This window comes from Monopterus albus, unplaced genomic scaffold, assembly GCF_001952655.1.
Source record: "Monopterus albus unplaced genomic scaffold, M_albus_1.0 scaffold61.1, whole genome shotgun sequence".
In the NCBI taxonomy this organism is placed as follows: Eukaryota; Metazoa; Chordata; class Actinopteri; order Synbranchiformes; family Synbranchidae; genus Monopterus; species Monopterus albus.
Window position 1 is genome coordinate 138,331 of NW_018127941.1, and position 24,896 is coordinate 163,226.

Genomic DNA, 24,896 nt, shown 5'->3' on the forward strand with positions numbered 1-24,896 from the left:
ATTTTGTGTGTGTTTTGTGTAGGGTGTTTGGTACCAGCATGGTGGAGGAGTATGAGGAGATAGCTGATTCCCAGTACCCTTCAGAGAGACTGGAGTACTTGGATGAAGACTATGGTAAGATGTTTTGTTCATCACTTGTTGTAAACAAAACCTTTTTACTGAACTAACAGAAAATGAGGACAAACACATGAAAATACTTTCCTGCTGCTTCACCTGGCAGAACTGCCCATTTGCTGCACATCTCTAGACTAAAGGACCCTGAGAAGAGTCATATTGCTCTCCAGTTCAGTTACCACATGCCTTCAGCCAGAGTTTGCTATTAATACCAGCTGACCTTTTGCTGCACAGTTTTCTTTGTTGATTCCTCTATTTTGACAGTGTTGTATTATATCAAGGCAAAGCAGAAACTTCTGGCATAACTTCATCCACTGCCGAGGTGTATAGATGAGGAAAAATAAACTGAAAAGATCAAAAATCCATCAACACTTGCAGTGTGTAGAACAACTTTATTGAAGTACAGTTGTTCTATACACTGCAAGTGTTGTTATATGAAAGAATAACATTTATTTACTCTTGAATGTGACAAAGTTGCAGTGTGTGGATTTTTAAGTGTATATTGTAACAAGAATAACCTGCAGTTATGTCTGTGTTTCAGACTATCCTCCTGGTTACCAACCATCAGAGGACAAGGCCTCTAAAAACCTGCTTGGCTCAGCAACCAGTATGTATATATACACACACACTTTCATACAGCTACATTAATAAAAACTAAATGACAGCAAATAAGATGCAGCAATACAAATGGTAACGGAGTATAAGATTAAGTTTTAAAAAGACAGGAATGAATGAGGGATTGTAATGGAAACCGTAACATATGCCTTATTAACATACTGATTGTTGCTATGCAAGTTTTATATAGTCATTTGTTTGCTTGTGAAACTAGAAAAACTTCTGTGTCAGTGTCTTCAGTGAAAAGCATGTCCTTGTATGTCTGTTGAACCAGACAGCTTCCTTCCTGTGTGACAAATTTCCTTAAACCTACATATGACCTTAACTGATCAATACCATGAACTGGACTCATGTCCATGTATAAAAAGGAAATGCAGCTCTTTCCCAGGGAGCTTCTCCTTCAGACTGTTATGTTTGACACTCTGTGAGAGTTTGCTCCTTTCTGCAGAAATAAATGCGCATCAACCTTCAGAGTTGGTATCAAGGTTTTCATTTTGCACTCTCCGAACCTTCATAAGGTAATATTTGCCACAACTGGGATAATTAAGAGTAATTGCTCAAGAAGGGCTAGAAGCAACAAATTTCATTACTTTGATTTTGACAAGTCCAACCAGTGAATGCTTCTACTTTCTTTTACAGTTTGTGGTGACAATGTATAGTTTGAAGACTTCATACCCACAAATGTTAAGTAAAATAGTCTTGTGAATATGATACTTTATGTAAAAGAACATTATCTTAATAGTATTTTTGTACATGCTCACTGGTGAGCTCTGGATAAATCTGATCTCAGAAGCTAAGTAGGGCAGAGGTTGGTCAGTTCCTGCATGGGAGACTGCTGGGTTGGGTGTTGAGCTAGCAACTTAGCCCTGTAAAACACCCACCGCTACAGAAACGGCAATCACTTGCCGCCCAATGCACCATGAAGTGCCAGCAGAATTACTGCCACCACCTTCATGTTTGTACCGTTTGCCAGGTGAGGCTCCACATGGTCTTTAGTGCAGCAGCCCAGGCAAACAGCAGTGCCCTTCACAGGCTCAGATATACACCAATCAGGCATACCATTATGACCACCTGCCTAATACTGTTTACATAGGAGTCAATGTGGCAGTTGGTTGGCACTCATGTCACTCTGCAGCTCACTGTGCATCTTCTGTGAATCCATTTGCTTCCACAGTTCTACTGTCAGGAAGAGGCTTTAGACAAATTCATCAGCCTCACCACTCTAGGTGTGATATCTCCACTACAGCCCCTGACTCTTTCTCTTCATAGAGACCAATGGACAGTATTTCTCATTTTCAACCATTTTAACAAAGATTCAAATAAAAGTTTAATCTTTTGAAAAGTATAAATGGAAGTTAAAAGTTTAATCTACAGTAGATCAACCTCATCATCAGTGAGCCGTGGTCGTCCATGACCCTGTCTCCAGTTCACCATTTGTCCTTCCTTAGACACTGTTGGTAGGTACTAACCACTGCAGACCAACAACACCCACCAAGACCTGCAGTGTGGGAGATGGTCTGACCCAGTCATCTCACCATCACAGTTTGATCCTTGTCAAAGTCACTCAGATTCTTACACTTACCCATTTTTCATGCTTCCAACATCAACTTTGAGGACTGAATGTTCACTTGCTGCCTAATATACCCCACACACTGACAGGTGCCACTGTAACAGATGGTCAGTGTTATTCACTTCACCTCTCAGTGGTCAGAATGTTATGGCTGATTGGTGTAGATTAATTCTTAGAGGGGCAGTGTTGAATGTTTCCTCGGCATTTTAATCCACTTGGCATCTCACAAGCACATACATGTAGGCTGCATTTTGGGTACAGAAATTTTGCTGTTTTTTTTATTTTTTTTTTGTAACCACACGTGCAAATGCAGCGGTGCCCTTCTGTCTCCTGAATTAAAGACTAGTGCTCCTCTCTCTCTCACACACACACACACACACACATAATGTTCACACAAATCTTCATCTTCACTGAACTAACCCAAAAAACCATGAGAAACAGCAGAGCAACACATTGTGTTGTTTTTTTTTTCCCCTCCTTCCTTTAGATGGGTAGGCTCAGAGGCAAAGAAGAGAAAACAGGGACTGGAGGGAAAGGCTAGAAAAGGAAGCTTGACAGAAAAGTAAAGTAGAGGAAATCATGTTGAAGCACTTCAGAAATGCTGCGTCAGAACAGAGATTCAATGAAAAAGAAATGTCAAACTCTGTGGTTGGTTTCATTAAAATTTGACAGGAACCTCTTATCTTCAAAAATAACTACATATTGTTTGTGTTCTTTTCCTGTAGATGCCATCCTGAACATGGTAAACAACATTGCTGCTAATGTGCTGGGTGGGAAGCCCGAGCTGGAGGGTGGAGCAGAAACTGGAGGTGCTCATCCTTCAACCTCCTGTTTGCTTTATACATCCCCCTACACCTGTATGTCACAGAACTCCCTCTTGCACATTACTCCTCTTCATTGGTATTCCAGCTATCATTTTATTGTGAGCATAGGAAAGTCTGATGTGTATTACCACTGTGAGCTGCATCACATTTCCCATAAAATCAAAAAGATAGCCACTAACTGTACAGTATTGTTCAAAATAATAGCAGTACAATGTGACTAACCAGAATAATCCAGGTTTTTAGTATATTTTTTATTGCTACATGCAAACAAGTTACCAGTAGGTGCAGTAGATTCTCAGAAAACAAACAAGACCCAGCATTCATGATATGCACGCTCTTAAGGCTGTGCAATTGGGCAATTAGTTGAAAGGGGTGTGTTCAAAAAAAATAGCAGTGGAGGAACATTTTGTGGACTGATGAGAGTAAAATTGTTCTTTTTGGGTCCAAGGGCCACAGACAGTTTGTGAGACGACCCCCAAACTCTGAATTCAAGCCACAGTACACAGTGAAGACAGTGAAGCATGGTGGTGCAAGCATCATGATATGGGCATGTTTCTCCTACTATGGTGTTGGGCCTATTTATCGCATACCAGGGATCATGGATCAGTTTGCATATGTCAAAATACTTGAAGAGGTCATGTTGCCTTATGCTGAAGAGGACATGCCCTTGAAATGGTTGTTTCAACAAGACAATGACCCCAAACACCCTAGTAAACGAGCAAAGTCTTGGTTCCAAACCAACAAAATTAATGTTATGGAGTGGCCAGCCCAATCCCCGGACCTTAATCCAATCGAGAACTTGTGGGGTGATATCAAAAATGCTGTTTCTGAAGCAAAACCAAGAAATGTAAATGAATTGTGGAATGTTGTTAAAGAATCATGGAGTGTAATAACAGCTGAAAGGTGCCACAAGTTGGTTGACTCCATGCCACACAGATGTGAAGCAGTTATAAAAAACTGTGGTCATACAACTAAATATTAGTTTAGTGATTCACAGGATTGCTAAATCCTAGAAACAAAAACGTTTGTACAACATAGTTTTGTGTTTGTACAGTCAACGGCAGACACTGCTATTTTTTTTAACACACCCCTTTCAACTAATTGCCCAATTGCACAGCCTTAAGAGCGTGCATATCATGAATGCTGGGTCTTGTTTGCTTTCTGAGAATCTACTGCACCTACTGGTAACTTGTTTGCATGTAGCAATAAAAATATACTAAAAACCTGGATTATTCTGGTTAGTCACATTGTACTGCTATTATTTTGAACAATACTGTACAACACAATGAATATAGTCAGAGGAAAACAGACTTGTTCATTTATTATCACTACATACAGTAAACGCTTTTTCTGAGAATATTGCAGAACACTAGTTGGTAGACGGCTCATACTCGCACTGTTCAGCCGCCTTTTTCCCCTCCTTTTCTTTGTCTCTAACCACCAGCATGCCTGGCTACCCACATATTGTTTAGATTAACTTCTTCTAAAACGGGGGGTAATTTGTTATCCTTCTCTGAGGTACAAGCATATACATAGCCTGAATGTGTATATACAGTATGCTAAGAGAGCCAGATGTTTATTTGGCTGTTGCCAGGAGGTCCCCAGCAGCGTTTTAACAGGACTTTGGCTTTCTGTGTTTTACTACTTGGCAGGCAGCTCAGATGAATTAGGACTGGGGGCGGGGGGTGAGTTCTAGACCGGTTCACAGTATTTGTGAGTTAACCAAACATGGGCTTTCCAGCCACACTCTACAGGGAAATGGGTTTCTGTTGTGCACGGTGCCTCCCCTAGCCAAGGCCAAGTTGCATGGTTGCTTGCAGTCTTAAACACTGGTGAAGTGTTATCAAAGGTTTGTGACTTTGTAAATTGTAGTGTGTTTGTCCAAATGCCAGGCAATACAACAGGAGAGAGAAATGAAAAGAAGGGGAGCATTGAAGTTGCACCTCTGCTGACTGAACCCCCTCATGACTCTGCAGGGTGAGATCCAAGTCAAACTGTTCAGAATGTAAACTGATTTGTATATTAATACAAGTTTGGATTTGTTTTGTATCAGTTCTATAACTGTCAAAAAATTCTTTGCAGCCTTTGGTAAATCTGTATCCATGTCTTTCTTTCAGACTGGAGCCTGCAGAACCAAAACACCCTGCAATCCAGGAGCACACTGTCTCCAGTGACTCTTCAACACCTTCCCCAACATCATGCGACTCCCATGAGGACAGACAGATTGTCACTCTAGTAGAGGAGGAGGATGAGGAGGATGAAGAGCCCAGACAGTCTACTGTCACCCTGTTGGAGGAGGAAGAAGAGAGGAGGGAGGAGGAGGAGAGAAGAGAGACAGACAGGAACCAGAGGGAAAGCCAGGCATACTCTCCTTTCTCCTCCTCCCTTTCTCTGTCCTGCATGGCCACCCTACCAGAGCTGCTCCATCGCTGGTGCTCCACCCGGCTGGCCAAGGAGAGACTACGCAGCCTTAGGCGGAGGCAGTTGACTACTCGAACACACACACACCCTGGTGCAAACACACCTGCTCTCACAGACGCACCTCCACAGATTCCTGCACCGGACCCCACACCTATACAAGAAGCCCTTCCCCTCACAGAAGAAGCTCCTGAGCCTGAGGTGTCTGTTAGAGGCCAAAATGAGGGGAACCCACTGAGTGAGGTGCACACCAGTCAGACACCTCTCAGCACTCTGACACCTGATGCACACACTCCAGAGCCCAGCATCCTCCTAGAGCCTAGTAGAACCTCCACCATCCCTCCTCACAGTTTCTCAGACATCCACACCTCTCTGACCTGGCCGACCCCCACCCATGAGGAGAAACTTATACCCCCCATTAAAGACGCAGCCCTGGATCCCATCCCCACGCCACCCTTCCAAGCTATCTCAATCCCAGAGACACAACAGGCCAGCAGTGCCACCTTCACCCTCACTGTCAGTTCACAGCCTCTGGCACCTGAGACAGGCTCTCCTGGTGCTCCATTTGTCAAAGAGCAGCCTATTCAGCCTCTACCAACCCCATCAAGGCCTGAGGAACTTATCCCCCCTCCCACTGAACTGCCAGCAGCTCTCTCGCTAACTGACACTCTCACAGACACAGTAAAGTCAGACACAGACAGTGGGGACTCCCAGAGACACAATTCCCAGGCTTCTCAGATCCACGGGGAGCAGGGGGATGCCCTCACACAGATGGCAGAGCCCCATCGGGTGGAGGACAATGTAGACGAGGACCTGCTGAGCACTAATGGGAATAGCAGCGTCCAACGCACAGCTACTGACTTCTATGCAGAGCTGCAGAATGGAGGAGATTATAATGGTGGGGCAGTGAACGGCAATAGCGTGTTGTCGAATGGCGGAGCCGTGCATGGCTCCAGCCAGAAGGAGAGCGTGTTCATGAGGCTGAACAACAGGATCAAGGCTCTGGAGATGAACATGAGTCTCTCCAGCAGATACCTGGAGGAGCTCAGCCAGAGGTGAAAACACTGGACACTGAGAATCGTGTAGTAATACCAATTGCAATAAAATGGGCTACAGTGTACATTTACGATACAAAGAGTTTTGTTTTTACATTTGTCTTGTTCAGGTACCGTAAACAGATGGAAGAAATGCAGAGAGCGTTCAATAAGACTATTATCAAACTGCAGAACACCTCCCGCATTGCCGAGGAGCAGGTCAGTTTGCTTTTGCGTAATCGAAGCAAAACAAGTTGACCCATGACCAGTAAATACTTTTGTTAATGGTAGTGTTGTCTGATAACTGAGGCTGTTGTCCTTTGCCTCTTGTGTGTATGTTTTCAGGACCAAAAGCAGACAGAGTCTATCCAGGTCCTGCAGAGCCAGCTGGAGAATGTCACCAAACTTATGTTAAATCTCAACACTACAGTCAGTCAGCTGCAGAGAGAGGTAACATACCTGCTGATGACTGTTAAGTTGCTTACATAGTAATTCCAGGTCCACGCTGCTGTTATTGTCACATGATGTTCAGGTCATGAATGCAGTGAATGCATTACCAGCACAGTGGTTGTTCAGAGCATAACATTATTGCTGTATCTCTGTTGACCTTCTTTACAAATTTGAATTCTACCCATGCCAAATACAAGCCAGCATCACAATGGTCTTTGATTTTCTGCTTGGAATGAATAGTGATGGGAGCAGCAAGGCACTGAGAGTCAAGCTGAACCAGCACTTGGGGCTGAGAACAGGGAAATACTAAAATGATAAATAGCTGCAAGAGCATGAACAACAGGCACTAATTATGGAAAATATGTGAATAACATTTAAAGCTCCTCCAGGAAACATCTAAATTGGATCATTAGCAGTTGCACAGTGTGTTACTACTGGGAAAGGGAGATAGAGAAATACAGAGATTATTGTGCCATGAAAGTGAATGACAGCACTCACAAAGGTTTCAGCAACATTTTGGTTCATTTAATTTCAAGGTAACTTCACTGAGAACAGACTTTTAAAGCTTGTTTGGTTGTGAAAGCCTCTACTTCCACTTAAAGCCTGTAAGGACTAAATACATACCTTTATTATAGTGCTTCACCGGCCCAGATTGTACCGTGTGTGTTTGCAGTTTGGAGGTGGGATCTTTGCAGGATGTAACCTGCCACTCGCAGATTTTTCTTTTTCTTTTTTTTTTTATCCTAACGAGGGGAAAGCCTTCGATACATGATGGGTGTGATGTTGTAAATGTATATGTTGGTCTTTTTCTTTATAGGTCTCTGATCGTCAGAGCTACCTGGTGGTCTCTCTGGTTCTGTGTCTGTCTCTGGGCCTCCTGCTGTGTCTGCAGTGCTGCCGCGCCTCCACTCCCGGCCCCGGCACCACCCCTGCTGCCTTCCCCAAGAACAACCACTACCCCAGCCCCAAGAGGTTTGTCTCACCCACACCCACACACTTCTGTCTTTGTGAGGACACTTGTTGACATAATGCTTTCTCTAGTCATAACACTGAACCATCAGAACTAAATTCCTAACACTAAACCTAATTCTAATATGAACCCTAAAACCAAGACTTGAGAACCAGCCAAACTGCCCTCACTCTATAGCAAAAAATACTTTTTTGGTCCTCACTATGTAGTGAGTATAAGAACACACACACACCTTGCACATGTAAATAGGATGGTGGGGTAGGTAGTTTGTAAAAGTGTTGAATACAAGATTTTGCATCACTGCCTTACTCAGCTTATCTGCTTGCTTAATGCTGTCACTCCTGTCCTGCAACTAACTGTAGGAAGCTGGAGGGTTGACAATGCAAACAGCACTTTACAACTGTCAGTTCTGTTTTTCGCCCTTGTCAGATGTTTCTCCTCCTATGATGATATGAGCCTAAGGCGCAGGATCACCTGTCCCCTAGTTCGCTCCAAATCGTTCCACTTGTCTTCTACGGAAGGTATGAGCAGCTGCAAACACTTCAGTCTCTCCTCAAACCTGCCTTCTTTGTTTTTCTATGTCACTGAAGCATAAGCAGCAGTGAGATGTGATCCTACACTTACAGATTATGACAAAGACCACATTGTAACTGTAGACTTTTCAAGCTGTGTCATTTTGCTGCAGCTCTTACCACATAACCGTCCATGTATAAGCACCACCAAATGTTTCTTCACACTTTCTTTTGTCTTCCCATCTCTTCTGCTGTCTACAGTATATCTTCACTGTCCATTCTCACACATGTTGCCATGCTAGGTCTCTGATATCCTTAGTGCCTTGAGCAGCAAAGGCCTACAGGGAGAGGCTGGTACAAGCAATAAAAAAAGTCTTTGACTTATGAAACCTCACACTCCCCCTGCTGTTCATTATCCCTTAAGTGTGTGTGTGTGTGTGTGTGCGTGAGAGAGTGAGTGAGCGGTTTGCCCTTGAGGCTGTGAAGCTGTCATTGCCAGCTTTTGTTCACCTGCAGGCTTAAGGAGTGTAAAAATGGAGCACAGTGCTTTGCTGGTTCATGGTAGACATTTGCAAGTAGTGATTAATAATAAACTAACACATTTTTAGCATAGTTTCGTTATTTTAGTCAAATTATTTCTGCTATTTTCTATGCAGACATTAGACCACAGTTATATGGATTGTTGCAGGTGCATTTTGTACATTCAATCTACTTGCAAGGTCACTTCATGCTTGTTACACTTTTCTTGTTTCCCATTCCATTGCTAACCTGCGGCCCCTCTCTTCCCTCCCCAGTAGGTCCAGATGACTTGTACATTGTAGAACCTGTAAGGTTTTCTCCAGAGAAAAAGGTACGGCGCCTGTTCCGACCACTGCTGTTGGCTGTGACGGCCATCTTACATTGTTTTCTAGTGTCAGTCTGTACAATCAGGGCGTTGTAGAGCTGCCACGTGTTCAGCTCGCTCTACATGCCTGATGTGTCTGCTAACCACTTCTTTGCTGACACTGACTTGTTTTCTGTTGTTGAAAATTAGACCAGTGTGAGCTTTAGTGCTGGTCCATCTGAGTAAAAAAAAACCATGTCACACACCAGTGGTTTTATCTCACAGCGCAGCAGTGGGATCAGTAGTCAGCACTATGCTTAGATAAGTAGTTTCACTGGTAATTTTTTTTTTTAAATCCTAAATTTTGCCATTCCCACCTTTCTCTGACCCATTTATGTCGAGCACAAAAGTGGTTATCATGGCTTTACAGTATTAAATGTATCTTGGCTTTTTTTAAATTGTTAGTTAATTATTGTCATCATCTTTTGTTTTTTCTGTAGAAAAAACGCTGCAAGACAAAGTCATTGGATAAGTTTGAAACTCTGAAAGCATCCAATCCCTGCATTATGTTCACAAATGGGGACCCCAAATGTAACGGCTTCCACCCATGCCTACCTGCACCACCTCTTGTCCTTCCCCTGCCTCCTGCTCCACCTCCCCTGCATCTGCCTTCCCCTCCCTCCACAGAGGAGGCGTTGTCATTGCCCACTTGCACCCTCAAGGAGGTCCCCTCGGAGACCAGCAGCAGCAGCTCATCTGCTCGCTCTGAAGAGCCCTTCACAAGCCACCTCCCCCCTCCCTCTCACATCTTCCCCTCCAGTGCCCTGTGCAATGGCCACAGCCTGAATTACCTTCTCCATCAGCCTCAAACCAAGTCCCGTCAGGAGAAACGCTCCATGAAGCGACGGAAGTCACGGCAGGTGGAGCCGCAGTTCCCGCACATGCCAGGAGGCAGCATCACCTCTCTGCCCAGCCTGCAGCAGGTTATGAAGGGAAACAAGGAGATCAGCGTCAGGACCATTGGGGTGACAGCTGTCACAGGACATGTCTGAAACACTCACACACACCTTTCTATTCACAACCGTTCATACACTACATGGTGGCAAACTTGTGAGGAGGTGAGGCTGTTCTGCATCCCAAAGAACCACATTTACCTTGAGCACCCTGGTGCACTGTGAATTTGAAGTAGGTATGGCAGCGGTAGCTCGACATCATGCAGTCCACTCCTGTCAAAGACCTATTTACGGTCATGTGCCTTCTTGACCTTTCAGTGCTAAAAACTTGAATTTAGAAGAATTATTGATAAGAGAGACACTGAGATGCGGAATGAAACATTAACCCAAATCAGCTGAAGTGTGGTCATGTTCTTTCAACTGGAGAAGCACAGTGTCAAATGGCAGTTGAGCCCAGCGAGAAGAGGTACTGGCCTCAGTTCTATGTTCCCTCACGCAGGGAGCATCATGTGTTCATTTGGGATGAAATGTGTCAGTCAGAGAGCTTTGGAGCAAGACCAACTACTTCTCTTATCTTTATTTCCTCCTGTTCTCCATTGCAGTCATTTTATTCTATTTGTTCTGTCTTAGTGTTGATCCTAACATGACTCCAATTGTTTGTATGGGACCAGATTGTGCACCAGACTGTTCCTCTGTCTGTTCCAAACCAATCGTTAAATCTGAATGAAGAAAACTGTTTTGCATGGGGTGAAACAGTCTGAATGTGTTAGTCCTCTCAGTTTAGTTTCTCATTTAACCTCATTACAAATACAACAGCAGCAGTCTTTAGATCCTACAGGTTCACAATGGATTGTTCATCTATTCAGTTGGTTTGGGCTGGGCCCAGTAGCATTGTTCACACACCTTATGAAGAACCGTTGTGCTGTTGCATTGGACTGTGTGACTGCGGATGTAAAAAAGATTCAGACAAAGTGTTTTATTCTTTTGTCATATTTTACTGTCTATAACTGAGCCATGCACCCCTCTTATCACTGCTGTGGCTGGTTTGAATTACTCCCACAACCAGTATGGAGGAACAGGTTTCCTTTTGGGGGCACAGTGTACTTTAGGAGCACAGTGAGTAGCAAATCTGAATGTTTACACTTTGATCTCACACACCCTGACACCCTGCTGGGACCCCACAGTCAGGTGTGACACACCAGTTTTATTTATCTATCTATTTATTTATTTAAATGTCTACATATTTTTCTAACAGAGGCACTGGCTTCCCAGTTTCCCAATCCTGCAGCTGACACAGAGGGTTTATCCATGTATGTTACATAGAAATGTTACAATGAAATACACTCAGAGATACTGACGCCCATACTCACAGTGGGGTGGGTGGCTCAGCCACAGACCTTTTATTTTGGGCTCTGACATTACAGCAGCCAGTTTGCCTCTGCCTATAATAGCAGACAATATAGTAGTCGTACACCCTGCAGCATCTTCGGTGTCCGGCTGGGTTAATTGACTACATGTTTGTTAGGATTGTCACACTGCTGCTTTTGTATGTGTTTGAGCTGCTGGATGATTGGAGGCTATGGACAGGGTTAAACTGAGTGTGTATTACTGTCCTGTCTCTGTGTGCTTGGTTCTTCAGCTTTGTTAAACAAAATAACTCATTTAAACTCAGAAGTCATGATTTCCTGACTAACTACAGTAACATAGTTTAATGGTTAAACACTGTAGGATGTTCACATATGAAAAGGTATTCATTTTTGTGTGTTTTTACCCCCCACTGTGTATGCAGTTTCTGACCAGCTCGGTGTGTTTGAGCGTGTGTCAGGTTGACAAGAGAGGGTCATGACCTCTACTGACCAGCTTCTACACTCTTTTTACCCCCACCATGCTTTGTGACTGTGAAGAATATGTTTAATATGCCTGCTTTTACTAACCACTGTAACATGTTCCCATTAGAAGTGTTCCAAGTCCACACGCCTACATTTCAGATTTGTTATCGCTCTTTGATCTTAGATGTTTCCCCACCATGAGCGGGCGATGTGGTTTGTAAGGAGAGTTGTTGAATAAAGGGAACACAGCAGAGATGATGGGTATTATTTAGGATACTTTCAGTGTGATTCTGTATGATCTTCAAGCTGAGCAAATGTGTATGATTTTAATTTGTGTGTGTGTGTGTGTGTGTGTAAACAAATGTGCATGTGAGAATTATTTTGTTGTTCTCATGTATGTGCCTGTTAGGTGAAAGACTACTTATCCCCATAACATAGAGTAAGGAGAAAGCCCTCAGAGAGAAACTCTTGGAACTCGGTGTGCACTTTGTATGACTCTTCATGCCTTTTTATTTTTCTACCTTACTGTATATGTCAAGTGCTTTCTTTTCTTTTTCTCTCTCAGTACTCTGAAGAGCTGCACAGTATTTTTGAGCAGGAGTGAGTTACTACAAAATCTGTAGTGCCATTAGAAACTGTGAATTTCTAAATAAAACCTTTTTTTGTCGGCTTTGTCTTTTATTATGTGTGTGGTTTCTTAGCCAGCTATGGTGCAGACTGTTTATTAATAAACTATTGAAATGGTATTTGCAAAGGACTTGGATCAATATTGGTTTTCTAATAAGACCTGTTAAAAGCAGTGGTGCAAAGTAAGTGCTGTACTTAAATACAACTTTGAGGTACTTGAATATGTTTATTTTGTGCTATGTCATATTTTGGTTTACTTACATTTTAGAGGCAGGTATTGTACTTTTTATTCTGCTGTATGTATTTGAGAACATTTGTTACTAGCTACTTTTCAGAATTAGATTAAAAACTAAATTCACTATAGTCATAGGACCATTGATCTCAGTGGAAAAATTCACAAGCTACCCAGCAGTAATTCATATTATGAGCATACCATATAAGTGTTGCCAGCTGCAACAGTGAAGTGATGAATGCAAAACTGCATCAGTAATTATAATTCAGTAATATGATGTACAGTACTTTAATGTTAAATGTGCCATTCTGCACAATGACTTGTTTACTTTTTGTAGCTGACTTTAAGTAGTAGTAGTAGTTTTACTCAAGTAACATTTTGAATGCAGGACATTTACTTGTAGCAGAGTATTTTTACAGGAGTAAAAGCAGGGCAGGAGTACATTCATGTATTTATTATCAACAGTGGTTTTAAACAACACTAGTTTCCATTGTCGATAAGCATTCAAGGAGACAAAAGGAGCATACTGTAGCGTGCTGCAGGACATAACATGCCAAGTGAAGGATCACTACAATACCATCCTTTTCAATAATGTAGAAAACACACAGTAGCAAATTACTGCACAAATGCAGGATGACTGGAAACAAGTGTTAAAAAGTATTAGACTGTGGAGTCCAGAAGAAGGCAGGAGAAAGGTGGAGCATGCCAGCTGCCACAAAACCTAACAGAACAAGTTACCGGGTCGTTGGTTTCGCCCAGCCACAAGGTGTCGCTGTGAAGAAACTGCTCTCAGTTCTCAGGTCCAGTTCTTCCTCTTCTCTCTGTTTACGTTCATCCAACAACATGGAGGACGAGCTTGATGTAGATATCGAGGGAGACGAGTCTGAAAGCAGCATTAAGTGAGGATGCTTCATCATTCTGTTGGAATACCATTCACACCGTCAGTTGGTCGTGTGTGCTACATTTCATGCTAATTAACAGGGAGCTGCTTGTTGTGCTAAAAGCGGGCTAACAGCTGGAGCTGTGTTGCGAGTCGAATAGATGGATCCTTGGCTGTTGTGTTAATGACGGCTTCTTGTATTTGTGTTACAGGCAGCTGGACGGAGGAGATTTAGTCCAGGAGCAGTTCATACAGTCTGCGTGGAAGAGCAGCGCAGGGATACTGGTATGAGCTTGTGAAGCTCAGGCATGCGGCTATCTGCAGTGTGGCTGAGAGTGTTGGTGTGCTGACACTGTGTCTGTCTGTCTGTCTGTCTGTTTGTGCAGCCCTGGGAGCTGGACAGCTCAATCAGCCCGGAGAACAGAGAGGTGATAGAGAAGATGCTGCTGGAGGAACAGTACCCTTTCACCGACATCAAGTTATGCACAGTCTGCTTATGCTTTACTGGGAGTTGAATAATCTAGTTTACAGCACATCAGAAACCAGTTAAGACGAGATAAAACAGCACATTCTCACATCACATATTTGATAAGTTTGCTTGAAAAGCGACACCAAATGATTAACCAGTTATCAAAATAGATGCGGATGAATTGACAAACTGTTCCAGCTCTACAGACTATGGCCCAGATACGTCATTTTACTATCATGGTTTCATTCCTATTATTTCCATTATGAAAGCCTGTGATCCTAAACCAAACTTACAGATACTATCTGACAGGTCAGGACATTCCTACTCATATTTGGGACAGTGATGCTAACAACAAGTCCAAACTGAAAAAGTAAGTCAGTCCTTCACATGAGTACAGAACACTCATTACTCATGTTGTTGGCATTCAAGTCATGCTTCTCTCTGTTGGATCTTCAGGTCTCCAGCCAAGGCCTCTGCCTCAGGTTCATCTTCTCGCTGGTCCAAGCAAGAGAAAGAGCTCTTTGATGAAGGACTGGTAAGATTACCTTGTCAGCATAATTTACTGTTGTCTCGGTTGTCTAATCGCTGCTCAGGTATAGAGGCTGTAACAGATTTAACACTTGGTGTGTGTGAGGCACTCTGTCAGTGCCCTGTCTAAAGTCCTCGGCCTATTTTTGTGCAGGCTCGGTTTGGTCGAAGTTGGACCAAGATTGCCAAGTTGGTGGGCAGCCGTACTGTTCTCCAGGTCAAGAGCTATGCCAGACAGTATTTCAAACACAAGGTGAGACTTTCTGTGTTAAGCTGCTAGCAACCTAAGTAACACACAGGTCCAAATGATTCTCTACACAGTTCAACTTGTGCTTTCACAACCAGACTGCAGTCCTTGGGAAAACCTGGGAAAAAAGAATATGGAATAGACAAACTCTTTCATCTTGTGTACATTTTTTTCAGGCTAAATCAGAACCCAGAGGTGCAGCTCCATCTGCAGGTGCTGTGCTGCACAAACAACCCCCTCAAACCACTTCCAGTCATGGTAGCACTCTGTCGAACACTGTCCGTATAGAGAAGCTTTCTGATGATGAGGACGAAGATGTAGACATCACAGACAACCCAAGTGATGACGGAAACGCTGATGACAAACTGAAAGCTGTGTTCGGCACTGAGTTCTGTGAGCCAGAGCAGCTAACAGGCGCCAAGATCCAGACAGACAATTCCTTAGAAAAGCAGAAAGATGTAGGTCAGGCTGGTACAAAGGACCGACACAGCCACGTGTTGCTACCTCCACAAAGTCCTCACCCCTCATCTTCGTTCCCTTGCTCAGTGGAGTGTGATGGAGCTGGCCCAGATGAGAAAAGCAACCAGACAGGATCACCTTTTCTAAAAAACCTTCATGCGAGAGAACAGATGGACTCAAAGCAAATGACCGATGAGAATGATGGCCAGTGTTCCCAGTTTGAGAGCTCAGTGGAGGCCGGTCAGTTGGAAGAGCCCTGGAGTGATGGCACAGGTAAGATTCACACCTGCTGTGTGTCCTGTAAACCCACAACACTGATTTCTGTGCTTTTTCTTTTCTTATGAAGCAACACTCTTCTCACGTTTGCCTCCCAGATTTTGCTGATAAGACTGAGCACAATGTAACTGACAGACCAGAAGACAACCAGGAGGAGGAGGAGGAAGAGGAGGAGCTTAAGGTACCTGAACAGGAAATAGAGATAGACACAGAGACCATCACTGAGGACGAAAAGCAAGCAATCCCAGAGTTTTTTGAGGGAAGACCGTCCAAGACCCCTGAAAGATACCTGAAGATCAGAAACTACATCCTGGATCAGTGGTAAAATTCAAGTTTAACTTCTCAATTAGACTGCATACAGTTCTGCAAGTGAGCACTGCAAGAGAGCTGGGGGATTATAGTTGTCCTTGTTTGACAGGTTGAAAAGCAAGCCCAGGTACCTGAACAAGACATCAGTTCGTCCTGGCCTGAAGAACTGTGGTGATGTCAACTGCATAGGGAGAATACACACATACCTGGAACTCATTGGAGCCATCAACTTCAACTGTGGTGACTTTACTAAGCCTATGACAGCAGGTTATCTGTTTTTTTTATTTGTAGCTTCCCTGATTCGCCTGGGACTCTGTCTTTCCTTTTACAGAGCAAGCAGTGTATAATCGCCCAAAGGTGGTGGACCGCTCCAGGCATAAAGAAGGCAAAGAGATGTTTGAGGCTTATCAGCTTGCCCAGAGACTGCAGAGCATTGTAGGTGTTGATACATCAAACTCATAATATTCAGTCAGTGAGTTGTCTGGACCTTGAGCTAACTGCTGATTGGTTTTAGCGGACCAGGAAGCGCCGCGTGAGGGACATATGGGGAAACTGGTGTGACGCCAAAGATTTGGAAGGACAGACATATGAGGTCTGGATACTGTCACACACGCACACTCGCATACACACACTAGTATTGCTCCTAGGCTGATTCACATCATTATATTGACTGCTCATGGGCTGTTGATGTTTCATCAGCATTTCAGTGCTGAGGAACTCGCTCTGCATAGAGAGGAGATGAAGAAGCAGCATAAGCCCTGTAAGATGTTCAGAAACAGAGGGTGAGCATGATGGACTGATGCAACACTCACTGAATTCCTCACAGCCTTGTATTTATAGATACAGAAATACTAAAATCCCACTCCTCCTCCTATTATAGGTCTTTTGATCCTTTCCAGCTGATTCCCTGCAGGTCTTTTGGAGAGGATGTACAGGTCATTGTTCATCTATCCTATCATTCAGTCACCAGTAATGTAGTTCATCACGCAGGATGGGATTCTCACTACCACAATATCTGAGTTATGGCTCCATAATCTTTATAAGACAGGAGCCATTTTTGGACAGTAATACTGTATTTTTTAAATGACATCTTTTGTATGAACATGCATTCATTGATGCTACTTGTATTTTTGTCATTTACAACTATATCAGTGAACATAGACCTCACAATACTTATTGTTCTTATCCTGACACCTCATTTGTATGAAGCTCTTCTTTGGATGATTTCTACAGGAACCGTTCCAGGTTGTTGTTTGTGCAGACACTTTGCTCATCATGGACATGGTATGCTATACACACAACTACACATACTGAAGGTATTCTGCTTGTAGTGTGGGACTGACATGTCCACAGTTGGTTCACTGTCTTTCTTTTAAATATATATTTTTTCTCAATTATGTACATGTCTTATATTATTGTTTTTATACAACTTGTTCTCTGTCTTTTGTTGTATTTCATTTTAGAATGATTTTCTTTTTTTTAGCTTTGTTCCTAATATTCCCACATTGTGCTGTGATCCTCAGCATGCCCATGTGTCACAGGGTGAAGTAATCGGCCTGCTAGGTGGAACTTTTAACAAGGAAAAGAAAGCATTGAAGGTAAGAATAAGGAACAAAGTAATAATTATATTTACTGTGTATTTTGAAACTTAGAGACAAATGCTTCTGTGTGTAGATCTGTACAGCAGAGCCATGTAACAGCATAAGCACAGGTTTGCAGTGTGAGATGGACCCGGTGTCTCAGACGCAGGCCTGTGACGTGCTGTCATCACTGGGTTTCAGTGTGGTGGGCTGGTACCACTCACATCCCTCCTTCCACCCCAACCCTTCAGTACGGGACATAAACACTCAGGACCAGTTCCAGGTAAAATGAATGGAGCAGTGAGTGCACACAGAGTTTACTACATATAAATGTGTGATCTGATCCTCTGTGTCCTGACTGCTCCAGAGTTACTTCTCGCGTGGTGGAGCCCCCTTCATTGGCATGATAGTAAGCCCATATGACCCAGCCAATCCCTCCCCCCACTCCCAAACCACCTGCTTGTTGGTGAAAGAGAGTCAAGATCCCTCAGGCCCCCACAGTGTGTATAGCGCATTCACACACACAATAAGACATGACTCAATACTTGAAAACAGTAAAGATCAACAGGCTTTGAAATCAAACTGACAGTGTAGGTCAGTGCTTTGCTTCATAGTACCAACAGTTGATTGTCTCTCCCTGGTCGTCTGCAGAGCAGCCCTACAGATTTGACTTCCTGTCATCACCAGACATTCCAGACTGGGAACAGACAATGAGGAGAGCTCAGTGGATCATCCACAAATACGTTCAAACACCCGGGTGAGTGGGGGACAAAGCCGTAGTGATAGTTTTGACCACACATGGTCTAATGCTGATCCTGTCTTTGTGTGATAATAAACAGTTTTTTCTTGTGTGTCTCTGGCTTGTCAGGAGTGTGCAGATGAACAGACCTTTCCGGAAAGATTCTCATCTCACCTGTCTGGAGAAAGTCAGTCTAGCTGCTAATTTATACATCCCAGTGGCTAATGTTAACTGATGTACCTGTGTTTTAACTATTTAATTGACTATACCTTATTTAACTTAACCTCTTCCCTCCAGATGCTGTCATCTCTAGCCAGGTACCTTGAGCCCCTGCCAGATGAGGAGGGAGACCCTTTTCTCACACACATCCAGGCTCTTTTCCAGTCTGACTTTATTGCCAAGCAGCAACAGGAAGAGGGAGAATCTTTAAATGCCTTATCTGGACCAGTGGACTCAGATGATCTTCCTTTTGATCAGCTGATTAGCGAGGAGAGACCCCAGGCAGGAGACTCTGATCAGGATTCTGGCAGAGCTTCAGACAGCAGTATACAGACCGCCACCTCTGAGACAAACAGCAACACATTGTTACATCTAGGCTCTGTGTTATCAACTGAGCATGACTATTTACTGTGATGTACCATGTACTTGTGCTATACTGCGATTTTTTTTAACTTATGTGTAAACTTTTCTGTAAATTTGTATGGCTTTCTACCAGAAGCTTTCTGGTTCAATTTTTAGCAGTTTTTAAAAATGTTAGAATTGGATTGTGTGAGCAGAGTTCACATTAAAGCCTGTTAACCAAATACCCAGCAACTCCCCGAGTAGATGTGCATGTATGTTTGTGTGTGGTGTGAATGAGTGTGTTATGATGAACATTTTGTCAGTTGTACAGTTCTCTTTTAAAATAAAAATACATTTTCAGATTATATGGTGTTTAATCTTATTTTTTAATATACTTGTTATTGTGCTTTGAGGTACTGTCCTTTACAATACACTCCCACAAAAAATGAGATCATAACTTTGTCTCCTAACTAAAAAGCAATGTTGAAAAGTATTCTTAGTTTGCCTTAGGTTGAAGGAGCGTTACGTCCATAGCAGTAAGATTAATTTAGTAAATATGTCTATGCATGACCATTTAATTAACATACTGTACCTAGCAATAACTGTTGTTTGTGTGGCCGGAACTTGTGACACTGAGATGTTTCTACGGGGACTCATTTTACCGCAGTTCCGTTCAATTCGTGTTGACTTGGTACGTCCTGTCGCAACGGAGTTCACCTTAAATGTTTAGGTCAAACTTTCGGAATAGACGCAAACATTTTATGATATGGCTGCTGGATAATGCTAACCAGGGTTAACTTTAGCTACTGTCTGTTGGTTGACAGCTGATAACACGGAACTGTTAAATTGACATAGTGAAAAAATGAACGTTAATTTAAGATGAGGAATATGATCCCTCTCAGATAACAGTTAACTACTGTTGTGTCGTCAGGCTGAAAGGCCAATTAGGAAAAGTTCATTTAAGTTCTCTTTCTCCATCAAGGATAATGGTTTTACTATATATGAATCTTTTAAAGAGCAGCCGTTTCTGCTCTCTTTCTGTACACCTGACACGAAACGTCCAGGTCCACCAACACGCTGGACACCCCCAGAAGAAGGCGCACTCAGTGTCCTCTGAGGTGTGCTGTCCGACAAGAACAAACTCCGTGCTCTGCAGAGCAACTCCGACTGGACTGCCTTGGTTTGTCTCTAGCAATGGAAGAATGATGTATTTCCGTGTAAGTCACAAAACCGCTTCACCATCTGGCCGTGTCTTGACACAATGTCGTCACCACGTCCACACCTCAGCGCCTCTGAGGGCCCTGCCCGCTCCTCTAATATGGATGGTGCTCAAACCCCTGCAGAAGCTCATGGCTATAATACTGGGCAGGTAGGAGACGCAGTGGGGCTCTACAGGGTTGTCTTTTATTATTACAGACTGAAGTGACTGATGCATAAAAACATGCATACAAACAGGGCTTGACATTAACACCCGCCCCAAATTCGGGTGCATTTCAACAGTGGTGGGTAACATAGTCACTTCCACTAGCAACTTTGGTGGGTTGAATTATACATATACTGTATATAGTCTCTTCAAAAGGCATCTGAAATAATAGACTAATTGCACTATGACACTACAACACTACAACTCCCATGAGCACTACCTGCACAGAGTGTTTGCTCATTGGTCCATTCGTGAAGCTAGTGACCAACGATACACCACATTAAACAAAAGGGTTGTAAATCAAATTCATTCACGTAAATTTTAAGACGCCGTAGTCAACTTTGATCATAAAACGCAACTTCCCAAAAACAGCATTGTGGCCAATGAAAAGGTTGAGTGGCTAGTAACTTTGTAAAACCACTAGCCACAGTGGCTGGTGAGCAGAAACGTTAATGTCAAGCCCTGCACAGAAATAAGTCAAGTCCACACGTTAATCTTTAACACATCCATTGCACAAATGTAAAATATGACATACAAATTATTCAGAATATCCTGTATTTGTATTGTAAGTTCATTATATTTAGGTGCAAACAGAAAATAGCTATATTATAAAATAATTTGCAACTAAACACATAAATTAGCAGTGTGTCCAGTGTTTTAAGGTACAGTTTTATTTAATAACATTGTTTTGTCAACACTTGAATAAATTAGAACAACAGTTGTGTTAATTAGAGCAAATTCATTAATCTAGAAATTGTTGGAAGGTCATATAAATTATTTCAATAAAGTGGTAAAAATGATAAACATGTTATCATTTGGCACCCAGGCTGCATGAATTCATTTGTTTCTTTGGGGGGGGTCAGAGAACTGAGTTTGTAAACATTTGCAGCCTCCCAGCACGGAACTCCCAGAAATACAGAGTTGTTTAGTCACTCTTTCAAAAAGCCTTGGTTCACTTGCCTAATTTACAGGAGTATAAGGAAGTGGTGGGTGGCTCTCCCAGACAACCGCCAGCAGCTCATGCGTAAATGGGCCTGGCAACGCCGCTGGCATCTAGCAATGGGGGCGGCTGTTGCTATGGTGATTGTAGCCCTCCTCCTCCTTACCCACCTGGATGAGACCCCAGTGACGGGCCGAATTCGCCTCCTGGTGTTCAGCAGAGAGAACTACATGGAGCTGGCAGCTATGGCTTCAGAAGCGGTAAGAGACAAGAGGGGAGACAAAAACGATGTGTGGACTACAGGATGACTGCGGATAGGAGACTGCAAATAATCTTTTTTCATAAATTTTGATGAGATTCACTTGTCCGCATTGAAAACAGCAATGACGTATAAGATGACATGTAGTGACATTGTGTATGGGTGTGTTTCAGTACATGGAGGAGTTTGCAGAGCTGCTGCTTCCAGTCACTGACCCTCGTCACCAGGTGGTAGAGCTCCTTGCCCAGCAACTGGCAAAAAATAATAAGGACATACCTGAGGTGTCTGATGTCACCTGGAGAGTCCACGTTTTGGAAAATCCCGACATCAATGCCTTTGTCCTACCAGTCAGTAGAAGAAAGATGGCTCTGTGTATTTTCACGCTGTTACAGAATCGCAGCATTAATCTCATATGTGAGGACATCTTAAATGTGATAGTATCTCTTTACATTTGTTGCTCCTATGAAGTATCCTTGTAGTTGGAGCGGGATTAGTTTTTCTCACTATAGTTCTTTTCTTTTGTATCTTGCCCTCATAAAATAATGCTTTGATAATAAAATGGGAGCAAATAATAAGTAAATAATTTGTACTGAGTGTTTACTGTAAGCTGCCGAATGTACTCCAGGTATTGAGATACGTCATCTATACTGTATAATATAGTTAGAGGTAAATTGCAGTATCAGAGCAATTACTACTTTGTTTTCACACACCTGTAAAGAAAATCTGTAAACAGCAAATAGCTCTAATTTAGTTTGTATTCTCCTTTATCTAGAACGGGGAAATATTTGTTTTTACTGGGATGCTGGATGCTGTGGCAGATGTTCACCAGCTCACTGTTCTCCTGGGACATGAAATGGCTCATGCAGTACTGGGACACTCTGTAAGTACATGGCAGTAAAAAGAGGCCCTTATTGTTATTGCAGCAGTACAATAGGGAAGGAATTACATCTGTTACTGTATTAGTTTACTAATGTGCATTTATGCATTCAGTAAAACAGCAGATGTATGAAGTGCTGCAGTGTACCAAGACCTATGTACAGTTGGCTTACATTGGAGGGGCTTAATTGATGATAGGAAACCTCGCTGTGTATGAGGACAAGTTATTGAAAACCCTTAAAGAGCCCATGGCATGCTTTTCTGTGTTTTCTGACTTATCTACAATGTTACAGTGGTGAGTTATCATCTTAAACGTGACTGAAAGCTCGAAAAAAAAGAGGTGTACCTGTGTTGTACTTCTTCGCAGAAGCAACTTGGTTTATACAAATCTTGCAACCTCTCGTTGGTGAGACTTTTTCCCCCAAATATATAAAGTCTTATGCATTAGTTCACCCATCTCCTTGAATGGACATCATCTCCAGGCAGTTGTGTGTTCATGTGAACTTGCCTGATGTCCACTGGTGCATTGTAAAAGTGGAATTTATCAACTCCGTGGGGTTTTGTGGATATATTTAACCTCCTGCTGCTACACTGTGACCAGAGCACAGTGCCTATTTGTTTTGACTGCTTGAGGCCAGTGTGTTTGCCACATGTGATGTGTTGCTGTTTAAGGAGTGGATTCTAACAATCCATGATGTTATTGTCAGTACAATGCTACCTGTTGGGAATGTATATGGTTGCCTAATGCAAAGGATTTGTGGGGAAAGACAAAGCGATCACCGGTTGGATTTACTGACCTTGAAGTTTCCACTACTCAGTGGGATGTAAGGGTAAGTTAAAAAAGCACACGCGTGTTGCAGATCTGTTAATGCGTTGTTTCTGTAATGCTAGAGAGAATTGTAAGGCTGGAGAAGTTGCTATGTCTGCATTATGGCAGTTAAAATATGGGGTTTCGCAATTACCCTTTTTTAGTGTTACACATCTCTTTTCATCAGTACATATACCATTTACCTATCTGTGGAGGAGAAATTCAAATTAATTAATGCCGTTGTGGTTTGTTGTGCTGTCCACTTTCATATTCTGGCTCGAACACGAACAGATGAATTAGGATTTGAGGTATTGTCATTGTCCAAAACATACTGTAGCTTATTAGTCAAACTTTTTTGTTTATGTGGTAGCTTCCTGACCAGCAACAGGAGTTGTACGCGTTCATGAACAATGTTCTCATTTTCAAGAGGAAACTCTACTTGTGATATCGGGTTTTATCGTTCTGAAATAATTGCAGAGTATTTGGAGTTATGATAGGTGCAAAGCTAATCTAGGGCTACCCAAGGTTAAACATTTATTTAAATGGCTGGAAATGAGCATGCCATGGGCACTTTAAAGTGCAGATAGTGTTCAGGAACAAAGTATAGTTATTTAGAAGCCCTTGCCATGCAACAAAGTCAATAATGGAAGTCCCCCCCGATACACATCCAACAAGGGCGGTGTCGTCCGAGAACTTTTGTAGATGACAGCGGTAGGAGTTGTACTTGAAGTCCGACGTGTAGAGGGTGAACAGAAAGGGGGTGCCCCCGTGCTGCAGACTACCACGTCCGACACACAGTCGCGCAGCCTTATGAACTGAGGTCTGTCTGTGAGGTAGTTAATGATCCATGCATACAGGTGTTGGTCCACACCTGCCCCCTTCAAGAAGTATAACACAAAGCAAACACGGAAAGCTTCAGAAAGCACGGAAAAAAATACAAAAGAGGACAGAGCTGCTGGAACTAGCTGCCGCTCTGCGTGGCGCTGGAGATGGAGACAATACATGCTTGAAGTTTGACTAAATGATTTGAATCATTTGGGTTCATAGATAAATATAACTGTGTATCTTCTGCATAGCAATGGAAATTTATGTCATGTTTCCTGATAATATTGCCCAAAGGGAGGAACGCCATGACTAACTAGTTTGTGTGGAACATTCGTCATTAACATGAACAAATTGAAATCTTTCTGATAAATAAGATTTGAACCAACTCAGTGTGGTTCCTTTAATCCCAATAACATGTTCAAGTCTCTGCAGCAAGATGCTGTGATCAATGGTGTCAAAAGCAGCACTGAGATCTAAGAGGACAAGTATAGAGACAAGTCCTTTGTCCGAGGCTAGGAGAAGATCATTGGTGACTTTCACCAATGCAGTTTCTGTACTATGATGGACTCTAAATCCTGACTGAAAATCCTCAAACAAATCATTCTTGTGCAAGTGGTCACATAACTGCTTTGCAACAGCTTTTTCAAGGATTTTGGAAATAAATGGGAGAGTGGATATTGGTCTATAATTAGCTAGGACACCTGGGTCAAGAGTAGGCTTTTTGAGTAGAGGTTTAATTACTGCAA

At 42.8% G+C, this 24,896-nt stretch overlaps 3 protein-coding genes across 11 annotated transcripts in view; all 3 read left to right on the forward strand.

The window, feature by feature from the left end:
• Window positions 1-12,781, forward strand: part of suco (SUN domain containing ossification factor) — a 46,109-nt gene extending 33,328 nt beyond the window's left edge. For 3 of the 7 annotated variants that reach the window (XM_020603569.1, XM_020603571.1, XM_020603575.1), the window contains 12 exons: window positions 23-114; window positions 656-721; window positions 3,025-3,156; window positions 4,776-4,808; window positions 5,016-5,100; window positions 5,241-6,596; window positions 6,707-6,794; window positions 6,921-7,025; window positions 7,843-7,997; window positions 8,425-8,516; window positions 9,302-9,357; window positions 9,831-12,781. In XM_020603569.1, the coding sequence (XP_020459225.1) occupies window positions 23-114; window positions 656-721; window positions 3,025-3,156; window positions 4,776-4,808; window positions 5,016-5,100; window positions 5,241-6,596; window positions 6,707-6,794; window positions 6,921-7,025; window positions 7,843-7,997; window positions 8,425-8,516; window positions 9,302-9,357; window positions 9,831-10,382 (2,812 nt within the window). In that variant the 3' untranslated portion in view covers window positions 10,383-12,781. The remainder of the gene's footprint in view (window positions 1-22; window positions 115-655; window positions 722-3,024; window positions 3,157-4,775; window positions 4,809-5,015; window positions 5,101-5,240; window positions 6,597-6,706; window positions 6,795-6,920; window positions 7,026-7,842; window positions 7,998-8,424; window positions 8,517-9,301; window positions 9,358-9,830) is intronic. The other 4 variants (XM_020603570.1, XM_020603573.1, XM_020603572.1 and 1 more) reach the window with 4 other exon arrangements.
• Window positions 12,782-13,752: 971 nt separating this feature from the next.
• On the forward strand, window positions 13,753-19,350 carry mysm1 (Myb-like, SWIRM and MPN domains 1). Of its 3 annotated transcripts, none has more exons than XM_020603578.1 (20): window positions 13,753-13,870; window positions 14,064-14,136; window positions 14,238-14,308; window positions 14,616-14,690; window positions 14,777-14,855; window positions 15,003-15,101; window positions 15,272-15,827; window positions 15,929-16,151; window positions 16,249-16,379; window positions 16,471-16,574; window positions 16,654-16,731; window positions 16,839-16,921; window positions 17,020-17,074; window positions 17,373-17,423; window positions 17,663-17,737; window positions 17,814-18,002; window positions 18,087-18,219; window positions 18,407-18,476; window positions 18,588-18,645; window positions 18,756-19,350. In XM_020603578.1, the coding sequence occupies exons 1-20, from the start codon at window positions 13,815-13,817 to the stop codon at window positions 19,089-19,091; spliced, it is 2,595 nt and encodes an 864-aa protein (XP_020459234.1). In that variant the 5' UTR covers window positions 13,753-13,814; the 3' UTR covers window positions 19,092-19,350. The 3 variants fall into 3 exon arrangements, with proteins under 3 accessions (XP_020459234.1, XP_020459233.1, XP_020459235.1); XM_020603577.1 differs by having other exon boundaries at window positions 13,754-13,870; window positions 18,371-18,476; XM_020603579.1 differs by lacking the exons at window positions 13,753-13,870; window positions 14,064-14,136; window positions 14,238-14,308 and adding an exon at window positions 14,316-14,396 and having other exon boundaries at window positions 14,630-14,690; window positions 18,371-18,476.
• Window positions 19,351-19,716: 366 nt separating this feature from the next.
• The window catches only part of oma1 (OMA1 zinc metallopeptidase), a 31,452-nt gene continuing 26,272 nt past the window's right edge, over window positions 19,717-24,896 (forward strand). Inside the window, exons 1-4 of the mRNA XM_020603526.1 lie at window positions 19,717-20,388; window positions 21,414-21,642; window positions 21,815-21,988; window positions 22,414-22,525. Of these exons, the coding sequence (XP_020459182.1) occupies window positions 20,006-20,388; window positions 21,414-21,642; window positions 21,815-21,988; window positions 22,414-22,525 (898 nt within the window). The 5' untranslated portion in view covers window positions 19,717-20,005. The remainder of the gene's footprint in view (window positions 20,389-21,413; window positions 21,643-21,814; window positions 21,989-22,413; window positions 22,526-24,896) is intronic.